This window comes from Mobula hypostoma, chromosome 26 (genome assembly GCF_963921235.1).
Source record: "Mobula hypostoma chromosome 26, sMobHyp1.1, whole genome shotgun sequence".
NCBI lineage: Eukaryota > Metazoa > Chordata > Chondrichthyes > Myliobatiformes > Myliobatidae > Mobula > Mobula hypostoma.
Window position 1 is genome coordinate 4,092,540 of NC_086122.1, and position 22,817 is coordinate 4,115,356.

At 44.6% G+C, this 22,817-nt stretch overlaps 1 protein-coding gene across 1 annotated transcript in view; it reads left to right on the forward strand.

Annotated features, from left to right (window-relative positions):
• The window catches only part of col16a1 (collagen, type XVI, alpha 1), a 414,952-nt gene that overhangs the window by 178,654 nt on the left and 213,481 nt on the right, over nucleotides 1-22,817 (forward strand). Inside the window, exon 24 of the mRNA XM_063033604.1 lies at nucleotides 11,781-11,903. Coding sequence (XP_062889674.1) covers nucleotides 11,781-11,903 — 123 coding nt within the window. The remainder of the gene's footprint in view (nucleotides 1-11,780; nucleotides 11,904-22,817) is intronic.

The following is a 22,817-nucleotide window of genomic DNA, read 5'->3' on the forward strand; positions in this document are numbered from 1 at the left end:
CATAAGTAACTTATCAGTCTTGTGCACATAATATTTTAATACGTTGGCGCTCGCGCCTCCTATTCCATCCACAACATCCGAGACTCCAGCCACCCTCCAAACCCCTGAGGTCCAGTGTCCGCTGCCCAGGAATCGCTGTCGGTTCCTCACACGTCCGTCCTCTCTGCTCGCCTCCTGAAAAAGCCCACGCCCCTCAACTCAGCACACATACACAAGATAGCAGAACGTGACTTCCATTGGCTAACAAATGAATACAGTTTCCATTATCACACTGTATAACCCAAACATTGCAGTTACAGAGAACCCCTTGCTTAGCAGTTAACATTACGAGAATCCGTTTTAATATAACAGTTCAGAGAAGCCATTTTGGTAATAAGCGATCAACAGTCCATCTAGTATACTGAGAGCCCAACATTGATTATATTGATTATTCATTATATCGAGTGTACTCTGCTGTATTCTTTTAATTGACTGTAAATGAACAAAACTAGTGCAGATAATGGACTGCCTTCAGATAATGCTTTTGACGATTGCATCCTCCAAATCCTCATTTTCATTATAATATTCAAGATGATAAGATTAGATTAGATTATGAGGACACTCAGTCCTCGTTTTTTGTCATTTAGAAGTGTATGCATTAAAAAATGATACAATGTTCCTCCAGTATGATATCACAGATACACAGGACAGACCAAGACTAAAACTGACAAAAACCACATAATTATAACATATAGTTACAGTGCAAAGCAATACTGTAATTTGATAAAGAGCAGACCATGTGCACAGTAAAAAAAAAATGTCTCAAAGTCCCAATAGCCCCATCATCTCACGCAGACAGTAGAAGGGAGAAACTCTCCCTGCCATGAACCTCCAGCGCCCCAAACTTGCCGATGCAGCACCCTGGAAGCACCCGACTCTGAGTCCATCCGCAAACATCAAGCCTCCGACCAGCCCCTCCGACACAGCCTCTCTGAGCACCATCCTCTGCCGAGCACTTCGACCCCGTCCCGGCCGCTGAGCAACAAGCAAAGCCGAGGACTCGGGGCCTTCCCCTCTGGAGATTTCAGATCACACAGTAGCAGCGGCAGTGAAACAGGCATTTTAGAAGTTTCACCAGATGTTCCTCCGTGCTCTCACGTCTGCCTCCATCAAATTAGGATTGAGCACGGCACCCTACTTGACAGATAACAGATATTCATCACCGGAGTGGCCGCTGTGAGCTGCGTTGCGCCGCCATCTTCTCCATCAGATGACTGTCGATACTTTCAAATTCGTCATAGTTCCTAACTTAGTGAATTAGTGAAATGGTTTCATTTTTACTCCTATCACAAACAAGATAAAATCTGCAGATGCTGGAAATCCAGGTAATGCACACAATATGCTGGAGGAGCTCAGCAGGCCAAGCAGCACCGATAGAAAAAGAGTACAGTCGATGTTTTGGGCAGAGTCCTGCTAATGGGTCTCGGCCTGAAATGTCAACTGCAATCTCTTCATAGATGCTTCCTGGCCTGTTGAGTTACTTCATTTTTACTCTGACCATAGAAACCATAGAAACTACAGCACAGAAACAGGCCTTTTGGCCCTTCTTGGCTGTGCAGAACCATTTTCTACCTAGTCCCACTGACCTGCACACGGACAATATCCCTCCATACACTTCCCATCCATGTATCTGTCCAATTTATTCTTAAATGTTAAAAAAGAACCCGCATTTACCACCTCGTCTGGCAGCTCATTCCATGCTCCCACCACTCTTTGTGTGAGGAAGCCCCCACTAATGTTCCCTTTAAACTTTTCCCCCCTTATCCTTATCCCATGTCCTCTGGTTTTTTTCTACCCTTGCCTCAGTGGAAAAAGCCTGCTTGCATTCACTCTATCTATACCCATCATAATTTTATATACCTCTATCAAATCTCCCCTCATTCTTCTACACTCCAGGGAATAAAGTCCTAACCTATTCAACCATCTCCAAGCCTGAATGCTTGAAATTGCACTGAACAAAATACTGTAGTTTTGAATTGCCTTACTGCTTATTTCTCACCAACTATCAGTGACAAAAATCACTGCTTCTTGAACAGAAACACATAAAACTGACACTGCTTAAAAACTGGCCACTCAGTGCAAGCAACAGACAGTAGTTAGAAACAGTTCGGCAACAGTCTCCTGTCCCAATTAAGCACCACAGTGTCCCACATAAACAAAGGGAATCCTGGCTATTTTCTTGATTAGTTTTTGTTCTTCAAGAGTTGTCCCAAATACATGGCTGCCCTGATTAAGTAGTGGCTCAGTGAACCTGAATGCACTGTATTCCCTTGAACAGTCAGAAATACTAAGTCCATTTTGTTTCAGAGCCATGACTGATAAACAGTGATAATTGATATGCAGAGGAAAACATATTCATGAACAACTTGTTATAATATAGAATGCCTTGTCTGAAAAGTTGGGGCAATCAATACTTTGTAAGAGGGAGCATCCATGGAAGAGGGCGAGAACCTTTGTCAGAAATGAAAAAGACTCCACTCTTCCTCACCTCTGATAACAAGGCTCAGACTGGAAACTCTCCCCACAGATGCTGCCTGACCTGCTGAATGCATCCCACATTTTCTGCTTTTATTTTGGATTTCCAGCACCAGATATTCAAGAGGGAATTGAGTATTACTGACGGGGCTGTGGAGAAAGTGGGGCTAATACGATAACATTTGATGTGAGAGTGATGAGTTACATCATACTGAGACATCCACACCTCAGCTGCTGATATATCACAGAGAGAGGTAGATGCCCTTCAGCCCAGTGGCTCTGTACCAACTATTTACACTATTCCTGGTCTAACCCCATTTGTAATTCTCCCAGTGTTTTCATTACCACCAGACTTTACAATTCACCTATGCACTGGGCACGATTTACAGTGGCTAATTACCCACCAAGCCTCAGATTGTTAGAGTACAAGGGAGGGGGCAGCCTACATAGTCAAGGGGAGAATATGCAAACTCTACAGAGACAGCATCCAAATGTGTGGCGTTGTGAGACGGCGGTGCTGCCCTACTGAATGGTTCTGTGAATCATTTATGTGGAGTGGGCTCCTCTATGGTTCTGGCTTCTTTAGAGTAGCACTTACTAATTTAGAGAATCTGACGAACGAGCGAGTGGGCACGTGGCAGCAATCTGATATCAGCAGAGCTGGGCTTGTCCCACACGACTGGTAATCCCCACTTTGAGGAATTATGCCCCAGAAGTTGCATCATGTTGTGGTGAGAGGCAATCTGTTAAAATAGCACTGCAGAAGCTAATCTTCCTCAGTTACGTATAAAATAATTGGAATATCAAGAATATCAGACAAATTTGAGGTAGTGCAGTTTACTGTGCATACAACTAAAATTGCAGAATTTATTGCCTTTGTTCCAGAAGAGACGGTCAAGAGGAACCATCCACACACTCCACAGAAGGCGTGCTCTGTAGCTGAAAATGTACATACTTCAGTGGAACAACCTTGTGTCTGATTTTAGGAAATTCCTGTCCTCATTTTTCCTCAGGATTTTTGTTCTCCCTGACCCAAAATGGTGTCAAATTTATGTACAATGTCAAAATTGTTGTGCAGTGAGATGTTCACATCACTGGTCAGAAAGATCACAGTTCCACTCAACCCAGATTTTACTATCCATTGCACTGCTGAGAAAGTGCCCGTTAAACTCCAGTCTCTGTCTTCTCTGAGGTCTGCCTGCGAGCTAACATGAACCTGGACTGCTATGTCCATGTGTTCAGGATCAGGGTCTCTGTTGACTTCCCAGCCGATAGATCGTCCCTGACTGATTTATCTCATGGTTTAGTGCTGGATTAGGGATTTCAGTGCTGGGTAAGGGAATTCAGTGCTGGATTAGGGGTTTAGATGATGGATTAGGGAGTTCAATGCTGGATTACAGAATTCACTGATATATTAAGGAGTTCACTGCTGGATTAAGCAGTTCAGTACTGGGTTAATGAATTCAGTGCTGGAATAGCGAGTTCACCACTGGACTAGGGAGTTCTGCGATGGATTAAGGAGTTCAGTACTGGATTAGGGAGTTCAGAGCTGGATTATGGATTTCAGTGCTGGTATAGGGATGCTAGATTAGATAATTCATTGCTGGATTAGGGAGTTCAGTGCTGGATTACAGATCTCAGTGCTGGATTAGAGAGTTCAGTGATATATTAAGGAGATTCCTGCCAGGTTAAGGAGTTCATTGCTGGATTAGAGAGTTCACTGTTGGATTAAGGAGTTCACTGCAAGATTTAGCAGTTCAGTACTGGATTAGTGAGTTCAGTGCTAGAACCACTGGATTTAGGAGTTCTGTGATTGATTAAGGAGTTCAGTGCTGGATTAGGAATTTGAGTGCTGGATAGGGGAATTCCCTACTGGATTAGAGAATTCAGTTCTGGTTTAGGGAGTTCACCGATGGATGCGGAAGCTCAGTGCTGGATAAGGGAATTCACTGCTAGATTAGGGAATTCACTGCTCGATTAGGGAGTTCAGTGCTGGAGTGGGGAGTTCAATTCTGGATTAAGGAGCTCACTGCTGGATTAGAGAGTTAACTGATATATTAAGGAGTTCACCACTGGATTAAGGAGTTCAGTGCCGGAATCGGGAGTTATGTGCAGATTAGGATGTTCAGTGCAGGATTAGGGAGTTCAATGCTGGGTTAGGGAGTTCAGTGTTGGATAAGGGAGTTATGTGCGGATTAGGGAGTTCAGTGCTAGAACGTAGAACAATACAGCACAGTACAGTCCCTTCAGTCCACAATGTTGTTAAACCCTGCCTCCCATATAACCTGCCCATCTTAAATTCCTCCATATACTTGTCCAGTAGTCTCTTAAATTTCACTAGTGTATCTGCCTCCACCACTGACTCAGGCAGTGCATTCCATGCACTAACCACTCTCTGAGTAAAAAAAAACCTTCCTCTAATATCCCCCTTGAACTTCCCACCCCGTAGTTTAAAGCTATGTCCTCTTGTATTGAGCAGTGGTGCCCTGGGGAAGAGGCACTGGCTGTCCACTCTATCTATTCCTCTTAATATCTTGTATTGCTCTATGATATCTCCTCTCATCCTCCTTCTCTCCAGAGATTAAAGCCCTAGCTCCCTTAATCTCTGATCATAATGCATACTGTCTAAACCAGGCAGCATCCTGGTAAAGCTCCTCTGTACCCTTTCCAATGCTTCCATCTCCTTCCCATAGTGAGGCAACCAGAATTGGACGCAGTACTCCAAGTGTGGCCTAACCAGAGTTTTATAGAGCTGCATCATTACCCCGTAAATCTTAAACTCTATCCCTCGATTTATGAAAGCTAACACTCCATAAGATTTCTTAACTACACTATCTACCTGTGAGGCAACTTTCAGGGATCTGTGGACATGTACCCGCAGATCCCTCTGCTCCTCCACACTACCAAGTATCCTGCCATTTACATTGTACTGTGCCTTGGAGTTTGTCCTTCCAAAGTGTACCACCTCACACTTCTCCAGGTTGAACTCCATCTGCCACTTCTCAGCCCAATTCTGCATCTTATCAATGTCTCTCCGCAATCTTCGACAATCCTCTACACTATCCACAACACCACCAACCTTTGTGTCATCTGCAAACATGCCAACCCACCCTTCTTCCCCCACATCCAGGTTGTTAATAAAAATCACGAAAAGTAGAGGTCCCAGAACCGATCCTTGTGGGACACCACTAGTCACAATACTCCAATCCGAATGTACTCCCTCCACCATGACCCTCTGCTTTCTGCAGGCAAGCCAATTCTGAATCCACCAAGCCAAACTTACGTGGATCCCATGCCTTCTGACTTTCTGAATAAGCCTACTGTGTGGAACCTTGTCAAATACCTTACTAAAATCCATGTAGATCACACGCACTGCACTACCTTCACTCCTGTCATCCTTTTGTTCTTCACAAAATTGAAGAATGCCTGGTCACCTCCTCAAAGAATTCTATCAGGCTTGTTAGGCATGATCTGCCCTTCACAAAGCCATGTTGACTATCCTTGATCAGACCATGATTCTCTGAATGCCCGTAGGTCCTATCTCTAAGAATCTTTTCCAACAGCTTTCCTACCATAGATGTAAGGTTCACTGGTCTATAATTACCCGGACTATCCCTACTACCTTTTTTGAACAAGGGGACAACATTCGCCTCCCTCCAATCCTCCGGTACCATTCCTGTACACAATGAGGTTATAAAGATCCCAGCCAGAGGCTCAGCAATCTCTTCCCTTGCCTCGTGGAGCAGTCTGGGGAATATTCCATCAGGCTCCGGGGACTTATCCGCCCTAATGTATTTAAGAACTCGAACACCTCCTCTCCCTTAATATGAACATGCTCCAGGACATCAATCTCACTCATATTGTCCTCACCATCATCAAGTTCCCTCTCATTGGTGAATACCGAAGAGAAGTATTCATTGAGGACCTTGCTCACTTCCACAGCCTCCAGGCACATCTTCCCACCTTTATCTCTAATCGGCCCTACCTTCACTCCTGACATCCTTTTGTTCTTTATAAAATTGAAGAATGCCTTGGGATTTTCCTTTATCTTACTCGCTAAGGCCTTCTCATGCCCCCTTCTTGCTCTCCTCAGCCCCTTCTTAAGCTTCTTTGTTGCTACCCTATATTCCTCAATAGACCCATCTGATCCCTGCTTCCTAAACCTCATGTATGCTGCCTTCTTCCTCCTGACTAGATTTTCTACTTCATTAGTCACCCATGGTTCCTTCACCCTACCATTCTTTATTTTCATCACCGGGACAATTTTATCCCTGATGTCCTGCAAGAGATCCCTAAACTTTGACCACATGTCCATAGTATATTTCCCTGCAAAAACATCATCCCAATTCACACCCGCAAGTTCTAGCCTTATAGCCTCATAATTTGCCCTTCCCCAATTAAAAATTTTCCTGTCCTCTCTGATTCTATCCTTTTCCATGATAATGTTAAAGGCCAGGGAGCAGTGGTCACTGTGTCCCAGATGCTCACCCACTGAGAGATCTGTGACCTGACCAGGCTCATTACCTAATACTAGATCTATTATGGCATTCCCCCTAGTCAGCCTGTCAACATTCTGTGACAGGAATCCGTCCTGGACACACTTAACAAACTCTGCCCCATCTAAACCATTGGAACTAATCAGGTGCCAATGAATATTAGGGAAGTTAAAGTCACCCATGATAACAACCCTGTTATTTTTGCGCCTTTCCAAAATCTGCCTCCCAATCTGCTCTTCAGTATCTCTGCTGCTACCAGGGGGCCTATAGAATACTCCCAATAGAGTAACTGCTCCCTTCCTGTTCCTGACTTCCACCCATATTGACTCAAAAGAGGATCCTGCTACATTACCCACCATTTCTGTAGCTGTAATAGTATCCCTGACCAGTAATGCCACCCCTCCTTGTCATGGTCCCTTCTGGCAATCCCCCACCTTGCCAGTTGCCTCAAGAATTGTGCCTCAATCACCTCATTTAGATTCCAATCATTCCCAGGTTCCACTAACTACACGCACCTGCTTCCCATTGGAAATAGCAGGATAAAAACCCTGTGACCACAGCAATAAGCTGCCAGTTCGTTGGTCGACTCTTGTGAGAGTAAACCTTGTCTCCTATTCCTGAGAACTGTTAGTTCTGAGCTTCGCATCGTCTCCTGGATACCGGTTCCCCGTTTGCGGTGGTGCTAACGCCTACGACTCTATCTCAGCGTCTGTGTCCTGCACTTGGGTTCATCCCCAGCCACGTCCTTGCAACACTGCTCCCCTTTATCCCCCCTCTCTATCCCTTTTAAAGCACCGAAATCCAGGAATATTGAGAATCCATTCCTGCCCTGGTGCCAGTCAAGTCTCTGTAATGGCCACTACATCATAATTCCATGTATGTATCCAAGCTCTCAATTCATCACCTTTGTTCCTGACGCTTCTTGCGTTGAAGTACACGCACTTTAGCCCTTCTACCTTACTACCTTTACAACCTTTATTCTGTTTCCCTTTCCTCAAAGGAAAGGATTGGGGAGTTCAGCGCTGGATTGGGGAGTTCTGTGCGGATTGGGGAGGTCATTGATATATTAAGAGTTCACTGCCGGATTAGGGAGTTTGGTGCCGTATTAGGGAGCTCAGCGCTGTATTAGGGAGCTCAGCGCCGTATTAGGGAGCTCAGCGCCGGATTAGGGAGTTCAGTGATATATTAAATTGACTGCTGGATTAAGGAGTTCTGTGCTGAATTAGGGAATTCGCTGATATATTGAGTTCACGGCTGAATTTAGCAGTACAGTGCTGGATGAGGGAATTCAGTGCTGCATTTATGAATTCACTGCCGGATTGGGGAGTTCACTACTGGATGAAGAAGTTCAATGCTGGATGAGGGAGTTCGGTGCGGGATTGGGGAGTTCGGTGCGGGATTGGGGAGTTCGGTGCGGGATTGGGGAGTTCGGTGCGAGATGAGGGAGTTCAGTGCTGTATTAGGGAATAGACTGCTGGATTGGGGAGTTCACTACTGGATGAAGAAGTTCGGTGCTGGATTACGGGAGCTGGGTGCCGGATTGGGGAGTTCGGTGCTGTATTAGGGAATAGACTGCTGGATTGGGGAGTTCAGTGCAGGATTGGGGAGTTCACTACTGGATGAAGAAATTGGGTGCCGGATTAGGGGAGTTGGGTGCCGGGTTAGGGGAGTTCAGTGTGGGATTGGGGAGTTCACTACTGGATGAAGAAATTCGGTGCCAGATTGGGGAGTTCGGTGCCGGATTGGGGAGTTCATGACTGGATGAAGAAGTTTGGTGCCAGATTAGGGGAGTTGGGTGCCGGATTAAGGAGTTCAATGTTTGTTAGGGAGTTCAGTGTTGTATTAGGGAAGAGACTGCTGAATTGGGGAGTTCAGCACGGGATTGGGGAGTTCACTACTGGATGAAGAAGTTCAATGCTGTATTAGGGAATAGACTGCCGGATTAAGGGAGCTCGGTGCTGGATTAGTAAATTCACTGCTGTTTTGGGGAGTTCAGTGCTTGATTAGGTTGTTATTGCTGGATTAGGGAGTCTCAAACTCATTGAGAGAAGTCATCTGACGGTTTTCCAGATGAGTGCTGGATTAAGGAGATCCCCAAAGTCAGAGAGAGGAGATGTCAGCCTTCTGTCCTCAGACTTGGACATGAACAATTTCAAAGTTAGAATAAATTAATTTTAAAAATGCATATACTAGATGTCACAATATGCTGCATTGAGTTTCATTTTCTTGAAGGCATTGACAGAAAAATATTCACTAGAATTTATGAAATCAATGCATAAACAGACAAGCATAGTCATGCAATCAACGTACAAAGGAAGACAAACTGCAAATAAAAAAAATTCTGAAAAGAGGAGTTGTAAAGTGGCTGGTAAATCAGTTGAGTAGTAGTGATTAAATTTATCCACATTGATTCCGGAGCCTGATGGTTGTCGGGTAATAACTGTTCCTCAACCTGGTGGTGTGGGACCTGAGGCTTCTAAACTTCTTGCCCAGTGGGAATTGCAAGAAGACATGGCCTGGATGGTGGATGTCTTTGATGATAGGTGCTCTTCCTTGTGGCAACGCTCTGTGTAAGCGTATTTAATTTCCTGCAAAGGGCATTTTTTGTGGTGAATTGATTCATTGATAAAGGGGTTCAGGGTTACAGGGAGAGGGTAGGAGAATGAGGCTGAAAAAATAATCAGACAGAACAAACAAACTGTGCAGAATGCCTTAATTCTGCTCCCAAAGCTTGTGGTGTTGAGAAGCTGCAGGTCTTTATCGACTCCTGCCTGTTGAGCAGTGGTACATGCACGTATTTCAGAGATAATTGGACACCTCCAAATCAACACGCCTCCTCTGGCTACTTCCTCAGCAGCCTGTCCATTTCCCTCTGAGCCTCTGGCAGTCTGACAACCTGCTTCCATCCAGTCATCCATCAGCAACAGCGGAAATGGGGTAGGGTCACCCAGCAGTGGCATTCTCTGCACCTCACTTCGGAGGTTCTGCCCAGTATTAGTTCAATCATTGACTAGTAATCCAGAGGCCTGAGCTCCTGGCTGTGTAATACCTGTGGAATTTATACTTCATGCAAAGAGCAGGCTGCTAGCAGAATGATGTTCTGCGAGAGAGGAGATCAGTCAGTCTTACCCAGTGACTTCAGGCTGTTCATTGTGTTTGACTGTGAAATGGCCAGTGAAAGTGTTACAGTAAATGCTGGTCCTCCCGGGTGGACTCAATGCACAATCTGGGAAAACAGCATCGAGCAGTTCCCAGCCAGTGTGGCTACATCTCTCTAAGGGGTAGCTGAGCCAGTGACTCAGTGAATCCCAGAACATGAATGGACTCAGGATTGATACAGTAATTAAATGTAGTAAAGCCACAGGTGATGGACGGAGCTGTTAACCACCTGTTGTTGTGGATGATGAGGTGTGAGAGTTGGATAGCAACACTTCATAACCACTGGAGCCTGATCCTGCGCGTCCTGTCATTCCAACCCTTTACCCTAGATGGAGGGGTGTTTCTGAGGAGGGATGGGGGCTGTGTGGGAGGTGGTGAAGGATGTTGCCACTGCATGAGTTTGGGTTGGAATCAGACTCCCTGCCGAGATGGGGTGGGTGGGTGGGGAGTTGTGTTCCATCCCAAGGCAGTGAGCAGCCAACTCCCATTGCCACACCAGCGGGCCTCTCCAGACAGGCCCGTTGCCACACCAGCGGGCCTCTCCAGACAGGCCCGTTGCCACACCAGACAGCTCATTCCCCAACTTTATGGAAGCTGTGCATCACAAACCCACTCCCCTGCTTGTCGCCATGGCTACTGATTAAATCTGGCCTTCAATCCAACAGCTTTCTGCTAATTGTGTAATTTATACCATGAACGCCCTTGTCAATCTGGTGAACCAATGGACTGACTTTTGTCCGTCCAGTGAAGCCTATGGACCCCTTCTCAGAATAAAGTATTTAAATATATAAAGAAAATATAAATTAAAAATATATAAAATACATTTGATTACAAAAGAAACTAATTATATAGAAATATACTTATCAAAATATCAGAAAACAAATGTGTGATATAGTAATATACATATGTGTTTCTCTATTAACGCTTTAAATAACAAGTCTATACATTTAAAATATAAGCAAGTCAAATTTTATTTTTAAAAGACATATCAGTGTGAAGGCTGTTGTTGCCTGGCTTGACTGAGAACTATATATTGTGATGTGGTCTTTGACCTGCCCGATTGTTGGCCAGTCGCACAAGGGCCTGCAAACAGGAAGACTGTGACCACATTTGATCTAAAGGCAGGTCTAATAACGACTATAATTTCAAAGTAGTGATAAGTATGACATAAGTGATATTTTGAGATATTTGTAATGTGATATGAAAATATCTGTGATTTTTTTTTATAAGGGCACAGCTACTAATAATACTACTGAGATTTATTGTCTACATTCATAATTGAAGGAAATGCTAAATTTCAGTTATAAATTAGTGTAAAAGAAGACATAATTTTTTTCCAAATCAAGTTCACAAACCCCCCTTGAATCTAACCACAGACCCCACCCCCAGGTCAAGAACTTCTGGTGTGAACAGTGGGGGCAAACACCTCGATTGGATCAGTATTGACTAGCCTCTCAGCCTCTGCAGGGCTGAAGGATCCAGACCTGAATGTCACCAGTGAGTGCATCATCGGCTGTTTCTCTCCATGGATCACATTCCCCTGGATGGTAAAGGAGGAAGAAATCAATCACTCATGGAGCTGAACTTTCTCTTTTGTCTGTTATGCCTCAGGGTGAAGCCTGCAACCTCTGCCCCCAACTTCCCGATGAGCTTGGAGGAATTGTGGGAATTCCTGGACCACCGGGAGCTAAAGGTGACCGTGGTATTCCTGGAGTTGGGCTCCCTGGATCCTCTGTGAGTAGTGGCAGGAGATGGAATGTGATTGTGAGCTGTAGTTGTTGCTTTAACCCTATCACTGCTTTACCATTGTGTCATGTGACTATCTACTCTGTGGGTTTGAATGTTAGACATTCCAGAGGTGTCCTGTAGCCTTCAATAGCCCTTGAACAAGCTTTTTTTTTTTTTTTTTGAGTTCCTTGCTTCTCACACGTTTAATAGTGTGTACATTCTGGTTCGGGTTGAAAGATACTAACCACACTCAGACTAAACTAGTGATAAGAAGGGGGCTGTGTAGCATCACGGTGGTAAATTTGTTGGGATGTTGAGAGATGAGATCGCTGCACTGTTGGGCGAATGTGACAAACTCAGGATTGACCATGGCTATTATGAGGTTCAGACCTGAGCACAGGAGATTGAGGGTTACACTGTGTGTAAACCAAGGAACCAATGCAGTGGGGAACATTGCCAAAGGGCAGAGCAGCCTTAGAATGGAGGTCTCTGAGTATGTCCAAATGGAGGGTTTCAAAACAAAACAATAATGTTTATTTCCCTCCTGACTGACCTGCTGAATTCTTCCAGCATCTTGTATGTTGCTTCTTCTAGCTTCCACATAAACCCTTCTTGCTGTACACAGAACAAATAGATATACTGTATTTTCAAAGCCAAAGAAGAAGCTTTCATAAGTGCTCAGAGCAAGGTGTAGGTAACGCAGGTTGAATGGGGCCAGATACCATGTGGCTGATGTCCTGTCAAACAAACAGGAGTAGAACGACGAGAGATTGATGAGGACAGGGCAGGCAGTGTTGTCTACATGGAGTTTAGTAAGGCATTTGACAAAGTCCCTGATGGGAGGCTTATCCAGAATATGAAGATGCATGGGGTCTGTGGTGAATTGGCTGTTTGGATTTGAAACTGGCTTGCACACAGAAGACCGAGGGTCGTGGTTGAAGAGGTTTATTCAAGCTGGAGGTCTGTAATTAGTTGAGTTCTGCAAGGATCTGTGCTGGGACGTCTGCTGTTTGTAATGTATGTAAATAACTTGGATGAAAATGTAGATGGGTGGGTTAGTAGTACCTTTTGTGGATGATAACCAAGATTGGTGGAGTTGTGGATAGTGCAGCACAATATAGACCAGTTGCAGATATAGGCTGAGAGATGGCAGATGGAGTTTAACCCAGATAAATGTGAGGTATTGCACCTTGCTAGGGCAAATGCCAGGAGTCCATACACTGCAAGATCCTGAACAGTGTTGCTGAACAGAGAGATTTTGGGATCCAAGTTCAAAGCTTGTTGAAAGTGGCTGCACAGATTGATAAGGTGCCTGCTTTTATTAGTTGAGACATTGATTTCAAAAGTCAAGAGGTTATGTTGCAATTTTGTTGCCACATCTGGAGCATTGTGTACAAAAGGATGCTGCTTGGTTTAGAGGACATGTGCTATCATGAGAGGCTGGAGAAACTTGAGTTGTTTTGTCTGGAGCGTCAGAGGCTGGGGGAGATCTGATAGAGGTTTACAAGATTATGAGAGTCATAGATAGATTGGACAGAGGATATCTGTTTCCTAGGGTTGAAATATCTAATACCAGAGGGCATGTATTGAAGGTGAAGGGGGAAGGTTTTAAGAGTCGTGGATGCCAAAATGTGCTGCCTGGTGTGGTGGTAGTGGCAAATGCATACAAGGCTTTTAAAGATGTTTGAATCGGCACATGAAAGTAAGGAAGATGGAGGGATACAGATATGGTGTAGCTAGGAGGGATCAGTGTTTGTGTTCTTGATTTGTTTTTTTAACTGGTTCCATAAGACCATAAGACATGGGAACAGAATTAAGTCATTTGACCCATTGAGTCTGCTCCACCATTCAATCATGGTTGATCACAAACAACAGGAATTCTGCAGATGCTGGAAATTTAAGCAACACACATCAAAGTTGCTGGTGAACGCAGCAGGCTAGGCAGCATCTGTAGGAAGAGGCTTCGGGCCGAGACCCTGATCCTTTATTTTCTCCTCCTCAGCCCCATTTCCCAGCATTCTCCCCATAACCTTTGGTGCCATGTCCAATAAAGAACCTATCAATTTCTGCCTTAAGTTCACCCGATGACCTGGCCTCCACAGTTGCATGGGGCAAGAAATTCCACAAATTCACCACCCTCTGACTAAAGAAATTTCTCTGCACCTCTGTTTTGAATGAATGCCCCTCTATCTTTAAGCTGCAAACCTCTTGTCCTTGACTCTCCCACCATGGGGAAACATCTTTTCCACATCTATTCTGTCTAGGCCTTTCAACATTCGAAAAGTGAGATCCCCCTCCTCCTTCTAAACTCCAGCCAGTATAGACCCAGAGCCATCAAAAGTTCCTCGTATGATAACCCTTTCATTCCTGGAATCATCCTTGTGAACCTTCTCTGGACCCTCTCCGATGCCAGCACATCTTTTCTAAGATGGGCGGCCCAAAACTGTTCACAATACTCGAGGTGAGGCCTCACCAGTGCCTTTGTTACGTACCCCGTAACTGGGTTGCCAAACCAGCAGAAATGGATCACTCAGTTGGAGTCTGGATTACTAGAACTAAGAAAGTTTTATTAAAGAAACAAGCAACACAGTAATCGAAAGGATAATAAATGCAACAGTTCAGAGATGATAAACACACATGTGCACAGAATTAAGATAACAGCATCAATCAAACTCTATCGTTGTCTAGGGGTAAATGACCAAATTTCAAAGTGACTCAAAGTTCAGTCCAGTTTAGTAGTTCAGTTCGCAGTAATCGTTGTCATGGCGATGGACAACATGGGGAGAGAGAGAGAGGGAACAGGAACAACTGATCATTCAGACACAGCTTCACTCACAGACCGACGAGATGGCTCACAAGCAACTTTTGGGCGGGTCCTTGGTGATGTCACCTGAGGTCACCGACTGTGACCCCTCCTCCAGATGCGGTCGATCCTCTGCAGTGAACCCGGCACCCAGGCAAGGGCGGACACACACCGGGTTCCCGCTGATCGTACCTTTCCACCCTGGCCGTTGTCTGATACTTCCCACCGACTTGTGAGAAGCGTACCGCTTCCAGGGTCTCGTTACCTCGGGTGGCGTGTGTCACTTGCCTTAGCGAACCGGTCCCTTTTTATCCCCCTGCTGGGGTATCGCCTGTCCATCACTTCAAACAGTTCAAGGTTCAAAGGGGGGAGCCGCTCCAGACAGCTCTCTCTCCCCCGTCCCTTCATTACACATCTCCAGACGCTGCTCCATTGTTCCTTATCTCTCCTTCCCCTGAGGGCAGGTGGCAGACCACTTGCTGATGTCACTGATGCTAACCCAGGCCAGCAAACATCTTAATTTTATGTGTATTCTCGTCACACTTCCCCCCTTTAAGGATTTTTACCGGGAGGTAAAAATTACAAACATGAATACATTATTTGATACACACACAAATATACATCTTTATCAGCTATTTGGCTAACACAGCGAGTTTGAAGCTGTCAACACCTTGACAGACAGTCATCACATTTTCTGTTCCTTTTACACGTGTTATTAATAATCCCTTAGACCAGGCTCCAACTCAGCAAACTTCATAGTGGCCAAAAACACTGATGAATTGCGATCAATGTAACCTCTCATTTGGCTTTTTCCCGGACCACAATAACAAGGGTCGTCCCATTCCGACTCAGTTTTCTCTCGCAAGGGCTTAGTAGGAGGGGGACAGGTATTGACCACAGAGTTATTGCAAAACTTCCTGCAGTACCCCACCATCTCCAAGAGCCTTCTGAGGGCCCTCTTGTCTGTCGGGGTTGGGAGGTCAGCGATAGCCTGCACTGTAGCTTGCATCGCTGCCAGCTGCCCCTGTGTCACCACAATTCCCAGGTAAGTGACCTTCGTGTGGCCGAATTCATTTTTTTCAAGGTTCACGATCAAACTGGCTTCAGACAGCCGTATTAAATTGCCAATACACACCTCTGTGTTCATCAGCCCTTTAGTCACCGAATTACTCAAAAAATATGGGTGTTGTTTACTAGGCTGCCCTATTGTAACAGACATCACCCAACGTCCCAGTTCTTTGCATTGCCTCGGGACAATCAAACACACGGGTGCGAGTCGTTTAATTACTACTTCTAAAGATTCGCTTCGTTCGGGGATTAAGGGAGAGACCTTATCAGTAGACCTGGCCAAAACAATAGCCTTCTCCCATCTGATCGATCCCATCCTAACCTTTTCAAAATGTTTTTTTCCTCTTATCAGGGGGCCCCTAGCTTCATTGATTTCCACGCTAACACTGACTAGGTTTGTTAGCATATCAAAAGCCGGTGACCGTCTCAGTTCGCGTCGGTCATGATCAATAACATTCTTTCCCCTGGGCAGCCGGTAAATCTCTTTCATGATTCCACCAACTGTTTCCTCCAGCACTGCAAAATGTCCACCGGGGGGTACCTCGTGGGCCATGTTAAAAACCTCATCCCCATAACTCTTTTGAACCACCCCCCACTCCTCATCTGCGGATACTGTACTTGATTTCCCTTTCTTCCTTAGCACTTCCTCCTCCGCACAATAGTCTACTAGTTCCCTTGTTAAAGCTGTGTCAGAGAGAGCTGTCTCTGCCACAACCATCAGCCCCTCGTCTCGCTCCTGCGTCTGCACAAATTCTTTCCTGGCTACTGCTACGTCCGTCCCAGCTCCCTCACTACCTCTTGTCTTACTACACCCCGTCTCATACAAGGTTGGCAGAAATGTTTCAGCTAAATTCACTATCGCGGGCCCGTGATGAACCTGTGAGTCCATGGGCGGGGCCTTAATGCTGGCAGGCTGACCTGTCAATCTCACGACTGGGAACACGATTCCTCCGGCGATGTCATTACCGAGCAAGACTTCCACGTCTTTCATCGGTAATTCGGACCTCACCCCGATCGTGACTAGTCCAGAGACCAGGTTGCTCTGTAACTGTATCTGGTGCAAAGGGACTGACTCTGTCCCTTCCCCAACACCTTTGACCTCTACCTCCCCAGTCTGGGTCTCTGAGCTAAACTCTAATACACTCTTCAGTATTAGTGACTGACACGATCCCGTGTCTCTCCAGATCCGCACTGGAACTGGTTTTAACCTCTCCTTCACTGACACCAATCTGGCCGAGATAAACCTCTCGCACCCTTCCTGGAATTTTTCAGACCTGTCCTTCCCTAGCGGTTCGCTTAACAGCTCAATACAGCCATTCAACATTGCCATTTTTCCTTTTCCCGTCTCCTTCTTTGGGGCAAAGCACCTGGACGCAAAGTGTCCGACTTTCCCACAATTATAACAGACGACCCCAGGAGACTTCCTACCAGACTGCTCCCGGTCTACCTTATCCTTTTCACTAGTACCCGGCTTACTTTCTGACTTTTCCGGTGGACTCTCCCCGCCGTCCTGACGACCCTTTTGGTAGCCTTTACGCTGGGCAAACTTCATTTTATGCATCAACGCATACTCATCCGCTAACTTAGCAGTTGCGGCTAACGTGGCTGCCTCTTTCTCATCGAGGTAGGGTCTCATACCCTCAGGGACACAACCTTTAAACTGCTCAATCAGGATCAGTTGTAGCAGTCTGTCATAATCCCCCTCTACCCCCTTTGAGGCGCACCAACGCTCACAATATGTTATGTCTGGTACTTCCCACCGACTCGTGAGAAGCGTACCGCTTCCAGGGTCTCGTTACCTTGGGTGGCGTGTGTCACTTGCCTTAGCGAACCGGTCCCTTTTTATCCCCCTGCTGGGGTATCGCCTGTCCATCACTTCAAACAGTTCAAGGTTCAAAGGGGGGAGCCGCTCCAGACAGCTCTCTCTCCCCCGTCCCTTCATTACACATCTCCAGACGCTGCTCCATTGTTCCTTATCTCTCCTTCCCCTGAGGGCAGGTGGCAGACCACTTGCTGATGTCACTGATGCTAACCTAGGCCAGCAACCATCTTAATTTTATGTGTATTTTCGTCATACTTATAAAGCCTCAACATCACAACCTTGGTTCAGCACAACATTGGCTTGTTCCTGTGCTCTTCTAAAACTGTAAAATCATTTTACCTCATCCCATCAGAGAATGGATAATTACAAGTTCGGTGCCATTGATCAGAGATCGTAAGAAACACTTAACAATGACAAATTTAAAAAAAATTGGTCTCAGCAGTACAATGTCAGTGGTTCTTAAATCGTGCACGTCCAGTGTATTTGGTCCCAGTTACTGACCACATTAGAGGTAATGTTCAAGCAGCCTGCAAAATTGCTATATTAATGGAAATGACTTTAATTTAGAGGAATATGGGCATGTACAGAATCTTCATGTATTATGAAACGCAGTGGCTGAAGCAGTGATACCCAGCAAAATCACATGAGCATGGGTAGTCTGAAAGTGAGTCTGCCAAAAAGCTATGCTCCTTTGGCAATGAACTTTGTGTCCTTGCTGGCTACAGTAGTTCAAGAGGATTAGGGCCCGGCAAGTATTATTCTTTTGTTCAAGAAAGGTAATAGGATTTACCCTGAGAACTATAGACCAGTGATGAACAAAATATTGGAGAGGATTTTGAGAGATAGGAGTTGCAAGCATATGGAGAAACATCGTGTGATTAGTGATAGTCAGCATGGCTCTATGACGGGCAGGCTTTGAGGAAATAACAAAACCAACTGATTGTACATGGATTTTCACAAGGGTCTCCTTGGTAGGCACATTCAGGAGACATGGGATCCAGGGAAAGTTGGCCGAATGGATTCAGAATTGGCTTGCCCACAGAAGGGAGAGGGTGGTATTAGATGAAGTGACCAATGGAGTTCTGCTGGTGTCTGTTCTGGGACCCCCCGCTCTTTGTGATTTATATAATTGACTTGGATGAGGAAGTGGAAGGGTTGATTACTAAGTTTGCAGATGACATAAATGTTAGTAGAAGGTTAAAACAGGACATTGATGGGATGCAAAGCTGTGCTGAGAAGTGGCCGTTGGAGTTCAATCCAGAAAAGTGTGATGTACTTTGAATGTTTGAAATTGAAGGCAGAATAGAACTTAATAGCAGGATCTTAGGAGTGTAGAGGAACAAAGAAATCTCAGTGCCCACTTCCATAAATCCCTCAAAGTTGCTATGCAAGTTGATAGTGTGGGACAGAGGATAGTAATACCAAGGGAATTGCAAGCAAGCCTGTGGAATAACATGTAGGAATCACCTAAAGGATTTATCTAATTGCCTGGCAGTGACAAGAGCTGGGCGGCACATTAGGACCGGGAATCAACCGTTTACATAAAATATAGAACAGTACAGTGCAGGAATAGTCCTTTAGTCCATAACGTGCTGAACATGTTGCCCCATATCCATCTCCTCCTCCATTCTCATTCTCCTATCTGAAACACCTTTATTGTATCGGCCTCTACCACCACCCTGGCACTGTATCCAGGCACCCACCACTCTTTTTTTAAAAAAAAAACAATTCGTCTTGCACACCCCTAAACTTTCTCCATCTCACCTGAAAGCTGTGCCCTCTGGTATTTGATATAGTATCTTTATCCTGGGGAAAAGATTCTGTCTGTCTACCCTATCTGTATCCCTCAATTTTATAAACTTTTATCAGGTCTTCCCTCAGCCTCCAACACAGCAGAGAAAACAGTCCATGTTTATCCAACCTCTTTATTGCTAATAAGCTCTAATAATCCAAGCAGCATCCGAGTGAACCTCTTCAAAGTTTCTATGTCTTTCTTGTAATGGGGTGGGAGGAGAGGGATGCGAATGCGACCAGAATGGCACATTGTGCACAAGTGCAGCCCAGCGGTGCTTTTATACAGCAGCAACAAGATGCCATGGCTCCCTTCCTCAGTGCCCCAAATGATGAAGGCTGGCATGCCATATACCTTCTAACTAACTACTTGAATTGCCACTTTTAAGGAAGTATGGACTTGAACTCTGTACATCAATGCAGTTAAGGATCCTGTATACTTTCCCCTGATCTCTGAAGGTGCAGCTCTTGACCAGATTAAACTTCATCTGCTATTTCTTTATATCCTGCTGTCTCCTTTGACAGCCTTCTTCACGATCTGCAACGCCATCGAATTTGTGTTGAGTGCATACTTAATTACCAACCTATCTAAATTTTCGTCTTGTGTACTGTGCCTGATATACTGAGGTCCCAGCACTGATTGCGCAGAACACCATTGTTCATGGAATAACACTCTTCTAGCCCTGCCCTTTGCCTTCTATGGACAAGCCAATTCTGAACCCAAATGGATGACTCTACTCTGGGATCTTCTCAGATACTTTCTTAAAGTTCAATTAGACAACTTCCATTGCCTTACCCTCAATCACCTTTGTCACCTCCTTAAAAACTCAGTCAAGTTAGTAAGACATGACATGCCCACACAAAGCTATGCTGATTGTCTCTAACTAGCCCATGTTCTTCTAAATGTCAGCATATCCAATCTGTAAATATCCTCTACAATAATTTCCCTACCACTGATGTGAAACTTACAAGTTTATACTTCCTTGGATCATCTATTTTTCCCTTCTTAAACAAAGGAAAGACATTGGCTATTCTCCAGTGCTCTGGGACCTTACCTGTGGCTAAAGAGGATACAAAGATCTTCTTCAAGGCCATGAATTTCTTCTGTCATTTAATAAGATCATAGCCAATTTGACTACAGGTTCAACTCTGAATTCCCACCTATCCTCAGTCATTTTGCCACAACTTGCTCATCAAATACCTGTCTAACTCACGACCATTTGAAGAGATTTTTAAAGACTTGTTGCCCTCCAAGACAATCAGTTTTTCCTCATCCTTGTTTTAATACAAAACCAATTATTTTAAAATAATGATGCTCACTTCTAGATTCTTTGATAAGAGAAAGCATCCTCTCCACATCCTCCTTCAGATGACCCCACTTTCAATCATGTACCCACTTTTCTGAATTCCAATCTGGATATGCCTGGCCGATCCAACTTTCTTTGTAAGATGATCCTTTCATTCCAGTGTTATAACAATATTAGAAGGATCTCCAGTTTAATAAGTTGGACTCTTCACCTCATGATCTATCTCATTATCATCTTGCACCTTATCATTTAACTGCACTGAACATTTTCTGTAGCTGCTACACTTCATTCTGCATTCTGTTACTGTTTTACCTTGTTCTGCTTCAATGCTCTGTGTAATGATCTGATCTGTATGACAGTGTGCAAGACAAGCTTTTCACTATATCTCCTTAAGACCTTAGCAAGACATAACCTGCCCAAACATGTGTCAATAAACCAATTTTAATTCCAATCCCAGTTCCAACAGTATCAGTAGAGTAATTTGCTTCCTTTCATATCCTCTGTAAGGAAGGAGACCAGTACTGTAACCATATAACAATTACAGCACGGAAACAGGTCACCTCGGCCCTTCTAGTCCGTGCCGAAATCTTACTCTCACCTAGTCCCATCTACCTGCACTCAGCCCATAACCCTCCATTCTTTTCCTGTCCATATAGCTATCCAATTTAACTTTAAATGACAACATCGAACCTGCCTCAACCACTTCTGCTGGAAGCTCGATACACACACAGCTACCACTCTCTGAGTAAAGAAGTTCCCCCTCATGTTACCCTTAAACTTTTGCCCTTAAACTGTCAACTCATGTCCTCTTGTTTGAATCTCCCCCACTCTCAAAGGAAAAAGCCTATCCACGTCAACTCTATCTATCCCCCTCATAATTTTAAATACCTCTGTCAAGTCCCCCCTCAACCTTCTACGCTCCAAAGAATACAGACCCAACTTGTTCAACCTTTCTCTGTAACTTAGGAGATGAAATCCAGGTAACATTCTAGTAAATCTTCTCTGTACTCTCTCTATTTTGTTGACATCTTTCCTATAATTCGGTGACCAGAACTGTACATAATACTCCAAATTTGGCCTTACCAAAGCCTTGTACAATTTCAACATTACATCCCAACTCTAATACTCAATGCTCTGATTTATAAAGGCCAGCATAACAAAAGCTTTCTTCACCACCCTATCCACATGAGATTCCACCTTCAGGGAACTATGCACCATTATTCCTAGATCCCTCTGTTCTACTGCATTCTTCAATTCTCTACCATTTACCATGTATGTCCTATTTTGATTAGTCCTACCAACGTATAGCACCTCACATTTTTCAGCATTAAACTCCATCTGCCATCTTTCAGCCCACTCTTCTGAATGGTCTAAATCTCTCTGCAAGCTTTGAAAACCTGCTTCATTATCCACAACTCCACCTATCTTAGTATCATCTGCATACTTACTAATTAATTTACCACCCCATCATCCAGATCATTAATATATATGACAAACAACATTGGACCCAGTACAGATCCCTGAGGCACACCACTAGTTACCAGCCTCCAATCTGACAAACAGTTATCCACCACTACTCTCTGGCATCTCCCATCCAGCCGCAGCTGAATCCATTTTACTACTTCAATATTAATACCTAACGATTGAACCTTCCTAACTAACCTTCCATGTGGAACCTTGTCAAAGACCTTACTGAAGTCCATATAGATAACATCCACCGCTTTATTCTCGTCAACTTTCCTAGTAACCTCTTCAAAAAGTTCAATAAGATTTGTCAAACATGACTTTCCACGCACAAATCCATGTTGACTGTTCCTAATCAGACCCTGTCTATCCAGATAATTATATATACCATCTCTAAGAATACTTTCCATCAATTTACCCACCACTGACGTCAAACTCACAGGCCGATAATTGCTGGGTTTACTCTTAGAACACTTTTAAAACAATGGAACAGTATGAGCAATATGCCAATCCTCTGGCACCATCCCCATTTCTAATGACATTTGAAATATTTCTGTCAGAGCCCCTGCTATTTCCACACTAACTTCCCTCAAGGTCCTAGAGAATATCCTGTCAGGACCTGGAGACTTATCCACTTTTATATTCCTTAAAAGTGCCAGTACTTC